We start from the raw sequence: 14952 nt of genomic DNA, 5'->3' as shown, positions 1-14952 counted from the left end.
TTGCTGCATACTCAGCAGGAAAATCAAGCTCACATGGCATCAGATACAGCCTTGCCTGTGTGTATCAGTTTTCTTGACATGTAGAGAATTGCCCTTTGAGAAATTAAGAAATCACTTTTCAAGTGAATTCAGGGTATTACAGAACTGTGAAAAAGACCCAGTGAGGGGATACATAAATTATACTATTTTTAAAAAGTTTATTTTATTGAAGTATAGTTGATTTACAATGTGTTAATTTCGCTGTACAGCGAAGTAATTCAGTTATACCTACATATACATTCTTTTTCATATTCTTTTCCGTTATGGTTTATCACAGGATATTGAATATAGTTCCCTGTAGATTATACTATTTTTGATTTTAGAAAACAATTCCCAAACTTTATGGAATTACTGACCCCCTCCAGTGTATCTTTGATACTTGATTATAGAGCACTGACCTTTATGTTGTTTAAAGGGCCATCCATCATATATTTCTGTTTCTTTCAATAAATCAAGAACATGCAGATTTATTTTGATAATTTTGTCATACCCTTTGAGACAGTTGGAGAAAGGGCAGGTATTGAGCCAGCATGTGCCAGTTGCTAAAGTAGTGAAATACTGCTGGACTTGTGCAATAGCTCCTACCTGCATGTTTTCTCTTCCCTGGGGGTCTCCTCCACTGCTCCAGCAGGGAGCCTTGACTCAGTTCCAGTGCTGTAGTCAGTCTACTTTCTGTTTAATGTTGTACCAGTTATTGAATATTTGTAATATCACTCAGGTTACAAAAGCCAGGATTGGGAGCCACAGAAGTTGCCAAAGAGGAATCTGGAACAGTGAAATGCCCAACATTTCAGTAAAGTAGTAGTTATTAATCCTGGCTGTACATTATATTCACATGGGGATCTCTTTTTTCTTTGGCCATGCTGCGTAGCTTGCAGGATCTTAGTTCCCAGCTAGGGATGCAACCTGGGCCCCCGTCATTGGAAGTGCGGAGTCCTAACCACTGGACCACCAGGGAATTCCCAACATGGAGATGTTTTAAAAATAAGAATGATGTGGGACTTCCCTGGTGGCACAGTGGTTCAGAATCTGCCAATGCAGGGGACACAGGTTCAGTCCTTGGTCCGGGAAGATCCCACATGCTGAGGAGCAACTAAACCCGTGCGCCACAACCACTGAGCCTATGCTCTAGAGCCCACGGGCCACAACTACTGAGCCCGTGCACCGCAACTGCTGAAGCCCGCACGCTCTAGGGCCTGTGTGCCGCAACTGCTGAGCCCGTGTGCTGCAACTACTGAAGCCTGTGCGCCTAGAGCCCATGCTCCACAACAAGAGAAGCCACCACAATGAGAAGCCCGTGCACTGCCACAAAGAGTAGCACCCGCTTGCCACAACTAGAGAAAACCCTCGCATAGCAATGAAGACCGAACACAGCAAAAAATAAATTAAAAAAAAAAAAAGAATGCTGTGCTCTACTCCTAGACAATTTTTATTTCATTGGTTTGTAGTAGGCATCTGGGCGTTGGTGTGTTCACCTCAAGTGACTCTTGCCTATAATCGGGGTTGAGAACCACTAGAATAAAATGCGTAATTGGAGAATATTCTTGAGTTTTTTCCTTTCTTTGATGGTGTAAGAAACCTAAAGTCCTTGCTCAACATATTTTCTCCCTTTTTTGGATAATATATGACAGATCCAGTTGGCTCCTTTTTAAAGTGGCTTGTGTGATCATCTGTAGAAATTTTTGGGAGATTTGTTGACCAGCTTTGGAGAGGTACATTGTCATTTTTGTGCTTCTATTTCAGAGTGTGCACAGTGTGAGCAAAAGCCCATGTAACAGTAGTAAACCGTGATACTTGAAAGAGGGTTCAAGCTTGTGGTAGGCAACACCCCACACCCCTGGGAGTATGCATTTTTCTTTGCTGTTGAAGCTATTTGGGTGGAGATCCTGCTGCCCCTGATATCCACACTTGCCAAGTCAATTTCCATTTCTGAGCATTTATTTATGCAGTTTTTCTGGTTGGATGCCATTCTTTATTCCAGAATTCATGTCTTATCTCACCCCTTTCCTAATACTCTAGTCACCATTCATCTCTCTTTTCAAACATCTCTTAAGTATTATATGGTACACACCACGCACACACTTGTGTTGTTCTATAGTATGCATATTAGCCAGAATGTCATAGATATTCAGTCACATATTTGTTGAATTGAATCCTGTGGTCCACAAAATGGCTTCCTGTTGAGATATCTTGGCTTATAGGCTGGGTTCAAGCTCATTCTTGTCTCTAGCACTTAGTGCATTTCTGGGGATATATTAGATCCTTAACACTTCTTGATCTGAGACTGATAGGACTCATAGTGAAAGGCTTTATAAACACCCTTTTTATTCCTCAAAGGAAAAAAGTTACACCTAACAAGTCATTTTTTATTCTTTTCATTTTTTCATTTCCCAAATCCAGTCTATCTTGAATCCTATCAGTCTTTAAAATATATTCAGAATTTCACCACTTCTCACCACCATCACTGCTACCGCTTTGATCCAAACCACCATTATCTCTTGTCTGGCGGCATGTGGGATCTTAGTTCCCCAACGAAGGATCAAACCCGTATCCCCAGCATTGTAAGCACAGGGTGTTAACCGCTGGACCACCGGGGAAGTCCTGTCTGGACTGTTGGAATAGCCTCCTGTGGTGGGCTAAATAATGCCTGCCTCTCTCTGCAAGATGTCTACATTCTAATCCCTGGAACCTGTGAATGTGTTACCTTACATGGTAAAAGGGACTTTGTAGATAAGATTAAGGATCTTGAAAAGGGGAGATAATTCTTAATTATTTAGGTGAGCCCAATGTAATCAAAAGAGTTTTTATAAGAGGGAGGCAGGAGAATCAGAATGAGTATTAGATGTGATGATGGAAGAAAGAAGTTGGAGTGATGCTTGGAGGGGCCATGAGCCAAGGTGGCTTATAGAAACTGAAAAAGGCAAGAAAATGGTTTCTTCCCTCAGAGCTTCTAGAAGGAACCAGCCTTGCTGACACCTTGACTTTAGCCCAGTGAGATTGACTTTGGATTTCTAACCTGCAGAACCATAAGATAATAAGTTTGTATTGTTTTAAGCCACTGAGTTTGTGATAATTTGTTACTGCAGAAATAGGAAACTAATACACCTCCTAACTCATCTCCCAGCTTTTGCCCACAATCCATTTTCAGCATAGCAGCCAAAGTAGTTTTCTAAAAATCTGAGTCATCACATTACTCCTCTGCTGAGAAACCTTCAGTGGCTATTTCATGCAGAGTTACAGCCAAAATCTGTGCCATGGCTTGGAAGACCTGATAGGATGTCGATAATCCCATTCATCATTTTAAAATTTCCTGTTTGTTATGGGCAGAGTTGTGTGTCCTCCCTGCCCCCAAACTTATATGGTAAAGCTGTAACCTGTACTTCAGAATGTGACTGTATTTGCAGATAGGGTTTTAATGAAGTAATTAAAATGAAACCGTTAGGCTGGGCCCTATCCAATTTGACTGTTGTCTTTATAAGAAGAGTAGATTAGAACACACAGAAGAGGCACCAGGGATGTGCACAGACAGAGGAAAGACCACGTGAGGACACAGCAAGAAGGTGGCCATCTGCAAGCCAAGGAGACAGGCCTCAGAAGAAACCAAACCTGCCAACACCGTGATCTTGGACTTGGAGCCTCCAAATCTGTTGGAAATAAATTTCTGTTGTTTAAGCCAGCCAGCCTGTGATACTTTGTAATGGCAGTCATAGTGAACTAATATACAGTTGGTATTCTGCGTACTCGTTCACCCATTGTTGAAAGTGGGATATTGGAGTATCTGGCTATTATTGTTGAACTGTCTGTCTCTCCCTTCAGTTCTGTCAGTGTTGCTTCATGTGTTTTGGAGCTCTGTTGTTAAGTGCATATATGTCTATAATTGTTATGTCTTCCTGATGGAGTAACCCTTTTATCATTATAAAATGTCCTCCTTTGTCTCTAGTAACAATTTTTGTCTTAAGTCTATTTTCTCTGATATTAGTGTAGCCACTCCTGCTCTCTTTTCATTACTGTTTGCATGGTATATCTTTTCCCATCCTTTTACTTACAACCTGTTTGTGTCTTTGAATCTAAAGTGTATTTTTGTAGACAAGATAAGTTGGATTATTATTATTTTTTAAATCCAGTCTGCCAATCTCTGTGTTGTGATTGGAGAGTGTAGTCCATTTATGTTTAATTACTGTTGATATTTGCTTTTTATATGTCTTTTTTCTTTTTGGCTGCACCACATGGCATGTGGGATCTTAGTTCCCCACCAGGGATTGAACCTGTGCCCCCTGCATTGGAAGGTGGAGTCTTAACCACTGGACTGCTGGGGAAGTCCCTCTATTTGTCTTATATCATTTTTGTTCCTCTGTTTCTCCATTACTCCTGTCTTTTTTTTTAACCCATTTATCTTTTGATGGATATTTGGGTTGCTTCCACCCCTTGGCTATTGTGAATAATGCTGCAGTAAACGTGGGCGTTCAATTATCTCTTTGATCCTGTTTTCAATTTTTTTGGATATATACCTAGAAGTGAGATTGCTGTATCTTTTGTTAATTCTACTTTTAATTTTTTGAGGAAACACCATACTGTTTTCCATAGCAGCTGCACCATTTCACGTTACCACCAACAATGCACAAGGGTTCTAATTTCTCTACACCCTTGCCAGCACTTGTTATTTTCTGTTTTTTAGATAGTGGCCATCCTAATGGGTGTGAGATGATAATCTCTTTGTGGTTTTGATTTGCATTTCTCTAATGATTAGTGATGTTGAGCATCTTTTTCTTTTTTTTTTTTGTAAATTTATTTATTTTTGGCTGTGTTGGGTCTTCATTGCTGCGTGCAGGCTTTTCTGTAGTTGCGACAAGCGGGGGCTACTCTTTGTTGCAGTGTGCGGGCTTCTCATTGCGGTTGCGGAGCATGGGCTCTAGGCACGTGGGCTTCAGTAGTTGTGGCAGGCAGGCTCAGTAGTTGTGGCTTGCGGGCTCTAGAGCACAGGCTCAGTAGTTGTGGTGCATGGGCTCAGTTCCTCCGCGGCATGTGGGATCCTCCCAGACCAGGGCTCAAACCCGTGTCCTCTGCATTGGCAGGCGGATTCCTAATCACTCGGCCACCTGGGAAGTTCCTCTTGAGCATCTTTTCCTATACTTGTTGGCCATTTGTATGTCTTCTTTGGAGAAATATTTATTTAAATTGTTTGCCCATTTTTTAATTGGATTTTTGTTGTTGTTGCTGAGAGTTCTTTGTATATTCTAGATGTTAAACCCTTATCAGATACATGGTTTGCAAATATTTTCTCCCATTTTGTAGGTTGCCTGTTCACTCTGTTGATTGTTTCTTTCACTGCACAGATGTTTTTAAGTTTGATGTAGTCCCATTTATCTTTTTGCTTTTGTTGCCTGTGCTTTTGTTGCCATATCCAGGTAATCATCGTCAAATCCAATGTCATGAAGCTTTCTCCCTATGTTTTCTTCCAGGAGTTCTATAGTTTCAGGTCTTATGTTTTTGTCTTTAATCCATTTGGAATTAATTTTTGTATATCATCTAAGGTAAGGGTCCAGTTTCATTTTTTTGCATGTGGATATCCAGTTCCCCAGCCCAATTTGTTGGAAATACTATTCTTTACCCCATTGTGTAGCCTGGGCACCTTTGATGAACACTTGGTGATATACATGAGAATTTATTTCTGGATACTCTGTTTTGTTCCACTGATCTGTATGTCTGTTTTTATGCTGGCAGTAAACTGTTTTAATTACAGTAGCTTTGTATTATGCCTTGAAATCAGGAAGTGTGAGACCTCCAGCTTTGTTTTTCTTTCTTCATATTGTTTTGGCTATTTGGGATCTTTTGAAATTCCATGTGAATTTTAGGAATTTTTTTCCAGTTCTGCCAAAAAAAAAAATGTCACTGGGATTTTGATAGGGATTGCACTGAATGTGTAGATCACTTTAGGTAATATGGACATTTTAACAATTTCAAGTCTTCCAGTCCATGAACACAGGATGTCTTTAATGTCTTTCAGCAATGTTTTGTAGTTTTCAGTGTACAAGTCTTTTTGTCTCCTTGGTTAAGTTTACTCCTAAATATTTTTTTCTTTTTGATGCTATTGTAATGGATTGTTTTCTTCATTTCCTTTTCCTGTTGTTCATTGTTAGCATATATAGTGCCTTTAAAAAATATTGATATAATTGACATATGACATTGTGTAAGTTTAACGTGTACAACATGTTGATTTGATACATTTATAATATATATTACATTATGATTACCACCATAGCTAGTTAATACCTCTGCTGTATCACATAATTATTATTTCTTTTATGTGGCACAAGAACATTTAAGACCTAGTCTCTTAGAAACTTGGAAGTATATAAAATAGTATTGTTGGCTATCATCATTATGCTGTGCATTATATCTCCAGAATTTATTCATCCTCTAGGTGCTGCCTTCTTTTGTTTTAGAGAGTGTACCATTTTAATTCTCTTGCTGTTTCTTTTAGAATACATATTTTTTTTATTGTGTTAGTAGTTTCCCTGGGGATTACAGTTACTATCTTAACTTAAAATAATGTTAATTGCTTAAAACAATGTTAATTGAATTAATACCAACTTAACTTTAATAGTACACAAAAACTTTACTCCAATATAGCTTTGTTACCTCACCGTACTTTGTACTATTGTCATACAAATTATGTCTTTATGTTCTATAAGCTTATTACTTTTATAATTATTGCTTTATGCAATTTTTAAAAAGTCAGATAAGGGGAAAGAATTTCAAGCATATACAGTGGTCCCTTGGTATGCATGGGGGATTGGGTGCAGGACCACCCCACAGATACCAAAATCTGCAGATGCTCAGATCTCTTATAGTCGGCTCCCTGTATCTGTGAGTTCTGCATTTGTGGAAATGGAGTGCCAGCTGTATATTTATTAGAAAAAATTTGTGTATAAGTGGACCCATTCAGTTCAAATCTGTGTTGTTTAAGGGTAAACTGTATATCTTTATACTGTCTTTTTTTTTTTTTTGCGGTACGCGGGCCTCCCACTGTTGTGGCATCTCCCGCTGCGGAGCACAGGCCCCAGACGCGCAGGCTTAGCGGCCGTAGCTCACGGGCCCAGCCGCTCTGTGGCATGTGGGATCCTCCCGGACTGGGGCACGAACCCGTGTCCTCTGCATCGGCAGGCGGACTCTCAACCACTGCGCCACCAGGGAAGCCCCTATACTGTCTTTTATATTTACCTATTTAATTACCTTTACCCATTCTTCATGTGGATTTGAGTTTCTGTCTGGTGCTATCTCAGCCGGAAGGGCAACTTTTAGTATTTCTTGTAGGGAAGGTTTGCTAGTGTTAAATTATCTGTTTTTGTTTACCTGGGATTATATTAATTTTTCTTTATTTTTGAAGGATAGATTTGCTGGATATAGAACTCTTGGTTGATAGTCTTTTTTTTCCCCAGCATTTTCAATATGTCATCCCACTATCTTCTGGACATCATGGCTTCTGAAGAGAAGTCAGCTCCTAATCTTACTGACGATCATTTTTGCTGGATGAGTTGCTTTTCTCTTTCTGCTTTCAAGATTTTCTCTTTATTTATTCACAGTTTAACCATTATGTGTTTAGGTGTAGATTTTTTTGAATTTATCCTTTTTGGATTTGTTGAGCTTCCTGGATGTATAGATTAATGTCCTCCATCAAATTTGGGAAATTTTTGACCATTATTTCTTCATAAATTTTTTGTCATTTTCTTTTTTCTCCTCTCCTTCTAGGATTCCCATTATGTGTATCTTGGTATGCTTTTTGTTGTCTCACAGGCTCCGAGGCTCTGATCTTTTTTGTGTGTGTGTGGTACACGGGCCTCTCACTGTTTTGGCCTCTCCCATTGCAGAGCACAGGCTCCAGACGCGCAGGCTCAGCGGCCATGGCTTATGGGCCCAGCCGCTCCGCGGCATGTGGGATCTTCCCAGACCGGGGCACGAACCCGTGTCCCCTGCATCAGGAGGCGGACCCTCAACCACTGTGCCACCAGGGAAGCCCTCAACTGACCTTATCTTTAAATTCACTGATTCTTCTGCTGTTTCAAATCTGCTGTTGAGCCCCTCTAGGGAATTTTAATTTCAGACTGTACTTTCCAACTCCAGAATTTTAAATTTTTTTCTATAATTGCTTTCTCTTTATTAACAGTCTATTTGTTCTAATCAACATTGTTTTCATACTTGCTCTAGTTCTTTAGATATGGATTCCTTTAGTTCTTTTTTTTTTTTTTTTTTTGCGGTACATGGGCCTCTCACTGCTGTGGCCTCTCCCACTGCAGAACACAGGCTCAAGACGCGCAGGCACAGCGGCCACGGCTCTCGGGCCCAGCCACTCTGAGGCATGTGGGATCTTCCCGGACTGGGACACAAACCCGTGTCCCCTGCATCGGCAGGCGGATTCTCAACCACTGCGCCACCAGGGAAGCCCTCCTTTAGTTCTATGAACATATTTATAATAGCTGATTTAAAGTCTTTGTCTATGGGACTTTCCTGGTGGTCCAGTGGTTAAGACTCTGTGCTTCCAACGCAGGGGGCGTGGGTTCGGTCCCTGGTTGGCGAACTAAGATCCCATGTGCCGTGTAACGAGGCCTACTAGTCTTTGTCTAGTAGGTCCAATGTCTGGGTTTTCTCTGGGAAAGTTTCTGTTGACTCCTTCCTCCCCCGGCACCCCATGTATGGGCCATACTTTCATGTTTCTCTGAGTATCTTGTGATTTTTGTTGAAAACTGGACATTTAAAATAATATTAAATGGCAGCTCTGGAAATCAGAATTTCCTTCACCCCAGGTTTGTTGTTGTTGTTTGTTTGTTTAGTGACTTTCTGGGACTGATTCTGTGAAGTCTGTATTCTTTGCCACAAATGGCTACTCAAGTGTGTGTGTTGGAATATGTTTGCAATGCTCTGGAGGGTGGTTTACAATTCTACTTTTAGCCTTTACTTCTGGCTTGCTCAAAGCCTCAAGGTCAGCCAGAGGTGACAGATTAGGGCCTTCTCAGGTCTTCCCTGGGCATGTGACAGCCTACATGGACATGAGCTTCTAGGTCTCCAGGAATGAATTGGGGTTTTTCATTCCCCAATATTAAAAAAAAAATCTTTTGGTAAGCCTCTTATTAGCCCCAGTTGGTATCACAGCCTCAGGCAGCTGTTGTTAAATTGCCACTGATGTTTTTGACAGATGCACTCAGGATGGGCTGTTTGTACAGAGCGAGCTCTGAATCAGGTCAAAAAAGACAAGCCCTAATCTAAAAAGTACAACAAACTAGTGAAAATAACAAAAAGAAACAGACTCACAGATATAGAGAACAAACTAATGGTTACCAGTGGCGGGGGGGGGAATACAGGGGTGGCGGACTGGGAGGAACCAACTATTGGGTGTAAGATCGGCTACAGGATGTATTGTGCAACTTGGGGAATATAGCCAATATTTTGTAATAACTGTAAATGGAGTATATCCTTTAAAAATTGTATTTAAAAAAACAAAAGGACAATCCCTGAGGATAGAGCTTTTGAGTGAGTCGCCAGATAGGGCAAAAGTGGCACTTCTCTGGGAATGGGAATTTGGGGATGCTCCAAGCCTGTTTTATCCCCTCCTATGGCTGCCAGCTTGCTGGTTTCACAGGGATTGTAGTTGCAAGGCTGCTGATTTTGAAGCCTACCTTGTTGCTAGCAAGAGGGGAATGGGAATAGGGGAAGTTAAAATACCACAAGGCTCACTTGTTCTTACAGACATTCAGCCATTTTTCTTGAATAAATTCTCCTGGGATTTTGTTTATTTCCAGAGTTTTGAAAAAGTTGATGTTGACAATACTTGTCAGTGTTCTCATTGCTTTTATGTAGGGGCAGATGTTTTAAGGTTCTTACTCAATTATTGTAGAAGTGCTTCATCCCACCTTCCCTACTTTTTTCTGTCTGTGCCTCTATCTGTTCTCCTGGATCTCTCTGCTTCAGCTGCAATACCAGGCATGCTGCTGTCCTAAGGCCTTTGCACTGCTCTTACCTCTGTCTGAAGTATTTCCCCCCACTCCCGTCCCTGCAAGGCTTGTATCCTCACCTCCTTCGGGTGTTTGCTGACGGATCACCTTCTCAGTGAGGCTTTCCTTGACTACTTATTTTTTTGTATCGTCTTATTTAGAGTTGCAACCCTGTCAGCTCCAAGCATTTCCAATCTTACTTTTTTTTTAATTTTAATTTTATTTATTTGTTTTTGGCTGCATTGGGTCTTCGTTGCTGCACGTGGGCTTTCTCTAGTTGAGGTGAGTGGGGGCTACTCTTCGTTGTGGTGCGTGGGCTTCTCATCGTGGTGGCGTCTCTTGTTGAGGAGCAGGGGCTCTAGGCACGCGGGCTTCAGTAGTTCTGGCGCATGGGCTTAGTTGCTCCGTGGCATGTGGGATTTTCCCAGACCAGGGCTCGAACCTGTGTCCCATTAGACAGTAGGTAATGTTGAAATGGATATGACATTATGTCTGCTCTTTAAAAAAATTACAGATTATTTTGAGAGAAGAAATTTGATGTAAAAACTCTTCGATGATCACTGGTAGAGATCTTTCCTTGGCACTTATTTCTTCCTTTGCTTCATACACTTATCTGTGCATATGCCTGAGTACCTGTTCCTAACTGTAAGTTCCTTGAGAGAAAAAAACCATGTCTTCCTCATTTTTGTATCACTTGCACCCACCCTGAAAAAATATGTATTGAATTATTGCATGAACTAATTTGTGTGAACATTTTTTCAAGTCTCTAAAGTGCAGAGAATGTCAGGTGATAGTTCCTAAAAATTAAATAATTCAAAGTAGTATCTAAGTGCTGAGCATGAGTGCTGTTTTATGGGACTTTTGGAGGTGATGACATCACTGTGGACTGGGAAGTTGGGTAAGACTTTGCAAAGGGTTTGGGATTCAGGCTCTGAAGGAAAGTGTAGCTAGTTATTCTATGATTAGGGATGGGAAGTGTATTCCAGATGGAGGGCAGAGGCAGTGCAGTGTTTGGGAGCAATATTCAGAGCATATTTGGAGAGCAGTGAATGAATGGGTCAGCTGTATTCAAGTGGAAGATTGTGTGTGTGTGTGTGTGTGTGTGTGTGTGTGTATGTGGTTGAAGGCAGAGGGGGACAGTGGTCCTTTTTTTTGTGTGTGTGTGCGGTACGCGGGCGTCTCACTGCTGTGGCCTCTCCTGTTGCGGAGCACAGGCTCCGGACGCGCAGGCTCAGCGGCCATGGCTCACGGGCCCAGCAGCTCCGCGGCATGTGGGATCTTCCCAGACCGGGGCACGAACCCGTGTCCCCTGCATCGGCAGGCGGACTCTCAACCACTGTGCCACCAGGGAAGCCCAAGGGATAGTGGTTCTTGAGCCTTCTACTTGCCATGTGACTTTTAGACAAGTTCTTTAACTTCTACTTTGCTTCTTTATCTGCAGTTGAGCAAAGGAGTTAGTTAGACTTGATGAGTTTGGCTCTAAAAATCCATGATTTTTTTTTTAATGTCAGAACTTTAGTAAGTAACAGTAATACGCAAGTTGTTTTTTGAGTAAGTGGATGGATGACAAAATAAGGGTATTTTAGGGCATCTGGGAGATTCATGAATGTTTCAAAGAAGAGAAACTAGAGGCGGGTAGATCAGTTATTCATTTCAGTAGTTTGAATATAAATCCTCACTTAAGATCAGGGAGATGAGAATGAAGTAACAGAAGAGATGTTACAAAGATTGATAAGGTTTCCTTCTTAGGTGGGAGAAGCAGAGAGAAGTGAAATGTTTAAATTTGAAACTAAATGAACTGAGAATGACATGTAGGATGCTGGGAGTAACTTGTTATTTTTGGTTGTGGGAGGAGAGAGGATCAAGTCTAGTGGAAAGGTAAAGTTTAACTTTAGACATGTCTAAGTATGCTCAAGGTAAGATGAATAAGACATACCTACTTCTTGAAAGGTGCTCCCAGTGACCATATTAATGCAGAAGAGTGTATATAAAGGACAGTGGACTTCCCCCAGAGGACATGGAGGGAGAGGGAGGCCAAGAACCTCTGGGATACCTGGGGCAGATGGTGACTGAGGTGCATCTCACAGGATAGGTAGGGACTCATCAGGACACATGAAAGTCACTTTGAGTCTTAGAATGCTATTTTCCTTCTTTATGTATACCCTTCCCCCTGTCTTGTTTGGTGGTTAATGGCCATTTCTTTTCTGTTCAAAAGGATCTACCGCTACCAATCTCATGACTATGCCTTCAGTAGCGTAGAAAAGTTACTACATTCCCTAGGAGGGGACGACTACCTTGGATTATTTAACCGATCACTTCTTGAAACCTTGCAGAAAGCAGGCTTTTCTGAGAAGTTCCTCGATGAAATTATTACTCCTGTCATGAGGATCAATTATGGCCAAACCATGGACATCAATGGCTTTGTAGGTAAGTCAGGGCTTGGAATAGTTATGGACATTAGTTTACAGAGTGGTTTACCTGATGCTATGGTGGCTCCTTACTTTAGGCCATGATTTGGAGAAGACTACCTTTCTTTGTGAAACCTCAGACACAATAAAAATGTTGGCAAAATTGTGTATATGTAAATGTGCATTTCTATGGGAACAGAGTCTTTAGCTTTTATTAGTTGAATGCTTCTCATCTGGGGGAGATTTTGCTCCCAGAGCCATTTGGCAATGTCTAAAGACATTTGGAGCAGGGCTTAGCTAATTGGGAAGGGATAGTGGGTAGAGGGCCTCTTACAGAGTCAGAATTAAAACAAATTTTCTTCCTACCGCTGACAGGGGCAGTGTCAATGTCCTGTACTGATCCTGGCCTTTGGGCAGTAAAAGGTGGCAATAAACTTGTTTGCTCACGGCTCCTTAAGGCTTCCAAAAGCAATCTTATATCTGGCTCAGTAATGTCCATAGAGGAGAAAACAAGGACCAAGCAGACAGGTAAACTTGAACTTCTATTTTACTGTTCCTAGTTTTCCCTGCAGAAAATAACTGCTCGGGGAGAAAAACCTCTTTCTCCATCTCTCACTGAGTTCCAAATGATGGAACGGAATTTTAGTTTCCCGACCAGGGATCAAACCTGTGCCCCCTGCACTGGACGGCCAGGGAAGTCCCAAATGATGGAATTTTAAATTGGAGGTGCTGTATGTCATGTAGAAATATTCACAAATGTGCTCAAGTACAGCAGCATGACTCTTTGGATTTAAAAAACAATTTCGGCGGCGGCGGCGGCGGCGGCTCGGGGGACTGGGACCTTTTGTTTGGAGCGGCGGCGGGGGGCCCCGGAGCGGCGAGGCCGGCGGCCTTCCCCTGCTCGCTCGGTCCCGGCCGCCCCTCGCGGGGGTGCGGGGGGCCGCCCCCTGGGCCGGGGCCTAGTCTCAGGCGCCCCCGCCCCGCCCTTGGCCCGCCCCGCCCGGCCCGAGGGGAGGAACCGGCCGGGCCTCCCCGCGCGCCCAAAAAAAAAAAAAAACAAAAAACAGTTTCATCCTCAAAAGTAAAAATTTCATATTTTGTACTTATTGACAAGATTTTATTTCCATTCCAAGTAGAAAATTGGCCTCATTGTAATACAAATGCAAGGGGTAATTATCTTAAGGGATAAAACTTGTTTAATTCCTTAGAATTACAGAGAAACTATTAAGAAGGTATAGAATTATTTTTAGAAGGTATAAAATATAGTATGTTAGAAACATTAAAAAAATGTATGCTTCCCTATTTCCTCTAGGAAATCCCACAAAGGTGTATGAAGCGGTCTACCAAACCGGATCTGAGACCCATTCAGCCTTCTATGACATCGTCCTGCTGGCCACTCCATTGAATCGAAAAATGTCCAATATAACTTTTCTCAACTTTGATCCTCCAATTGAGGAATTCCATCAATACTACGAACCTTTAGTGACAACTTTAATTAAGGGGCAGTTGAATTCAACTGTCTTTACCTCTAGAGCCTTAGATGAGTTTGATCTCGGTACAGTCTTAACCACTGATAATCCAGATTTGTTCATTAACAGCATTGGGTTTGTGTCTTCTGTAGAAGAAAGTAATAATCCTCAACCAAAAGCGGACAGGGCACACGTTTGGAAGATCTTTTCCGCAGGACCTCTTACTAAAGAACAAATTTTAAAGCTCTTTGTGTCCTATGATTATGCTGTGAAGCGGTCATGGCTTGCATACCCTCATTATACGCCTCCAGAGAAATGCCCTTCCATCATACTCCATGATCGACTTTATTACCTCAACGGCATGGAGGTTGCAGCAAGTGCCATGGAAATGAGTGCTGTTGCAGGCTACAATGCTGCTCTCCTTGCCTATCACCGCTGGAACGGGCACACACACATGATTGACCAAGAGGACTTATATGAGAAACTTAAAACTGAACTATGAAATATCACTATTTCTTTTTTTCCCCTCCTGGTTCCAAATGGAATTATCACTGGCACAAAAGAACACAGTCTGAGCAGAGACGATTTTGAAACAGATATTTTGCTGTTATCGTTGTTTAACAAAAGTAATCCCAGTGAATCATGAGATATACAAGGTTCTAATTAAGCATGAAGGCATAACTATTGCATCTCCAAAATTTATTCTTTCTTTAATATCCATCAGCAGTGTTTCCCAAACTTCTCTGATCATAAGAATCATCTGGAGTTTGTTAAACGTACGGATTCTCTAGCTCCTCTGGAGATTCTGATTTAATAGGCCTGGGGTGGGGCCCTGGATTTTGAACCAAACCTTAAAGCATTTTAAGCTGAGCACTTGAGGAAGACTTATCTTTTTGTTCGGGACTAGTTCATTTGTGCTTCGCAGCTGGATGTGATCTTCAGTCAGATACAACTACTATGGGAGCTGGTATCTTATGCCTGGCTTTAGTAATTTATATTTTTCAAAGTACATATGCCCATGCTTGAAGCCTTGACTTTCAGAATGTTCTT

At 41.7% G+C, this 14952-nt stretch overlaps 1 protein-coding gene across 1 annotated transcript in view; it reads left to right on the top strand.

Annotated features, from left to right (window-relative positions):
* Positions 1-14459, top strand: part of PCYOX1 (prenylcysteine oxidase 1) — a 19396-nt gene extending 4937 nt beyond the window's left edge. The window contains exons 4-6 of the mRNA XM_007453405.1: positions 12241-12452; positions 12809-12961; positions 13746-14459. Coding sequence (XP_007453467.1) covers positions 12241-12452; positions 12809-12961; positions 13746-14404 — 1024 coding nt within the window. The 3' untranslated portion in view covers positions 14405-14459. The remainder of the gene's footprint in view (positions 1-12240; positions 12453-12808; positions 12962-13745) is intronic.
* Positions 14460-14952: the final 493 nt, after the last annotated feature.

The sequence above is a fragment of the Lipotes vexillifer genome, unplaced genomic scaffold (assembly GCF_000442215.2).
Source record: "Lipotes vexillifer unplaced genomic scaffold, Lipotes_vexillifer_v1.1 scaffold253, whole genome shotgun sequence".
Taxonomy (NCBI): Eukaryota; Metazoa; Chordata; class Mammalia; order Artiodactyla; family Lipotidae; genus Lipotes; species Lipotes vexillifer.
The sequence above is the reverse complement of the archived record's forward strand: the minus strand, read 5'-3'. Positions and strand labels throughout refer to the sequence as shown.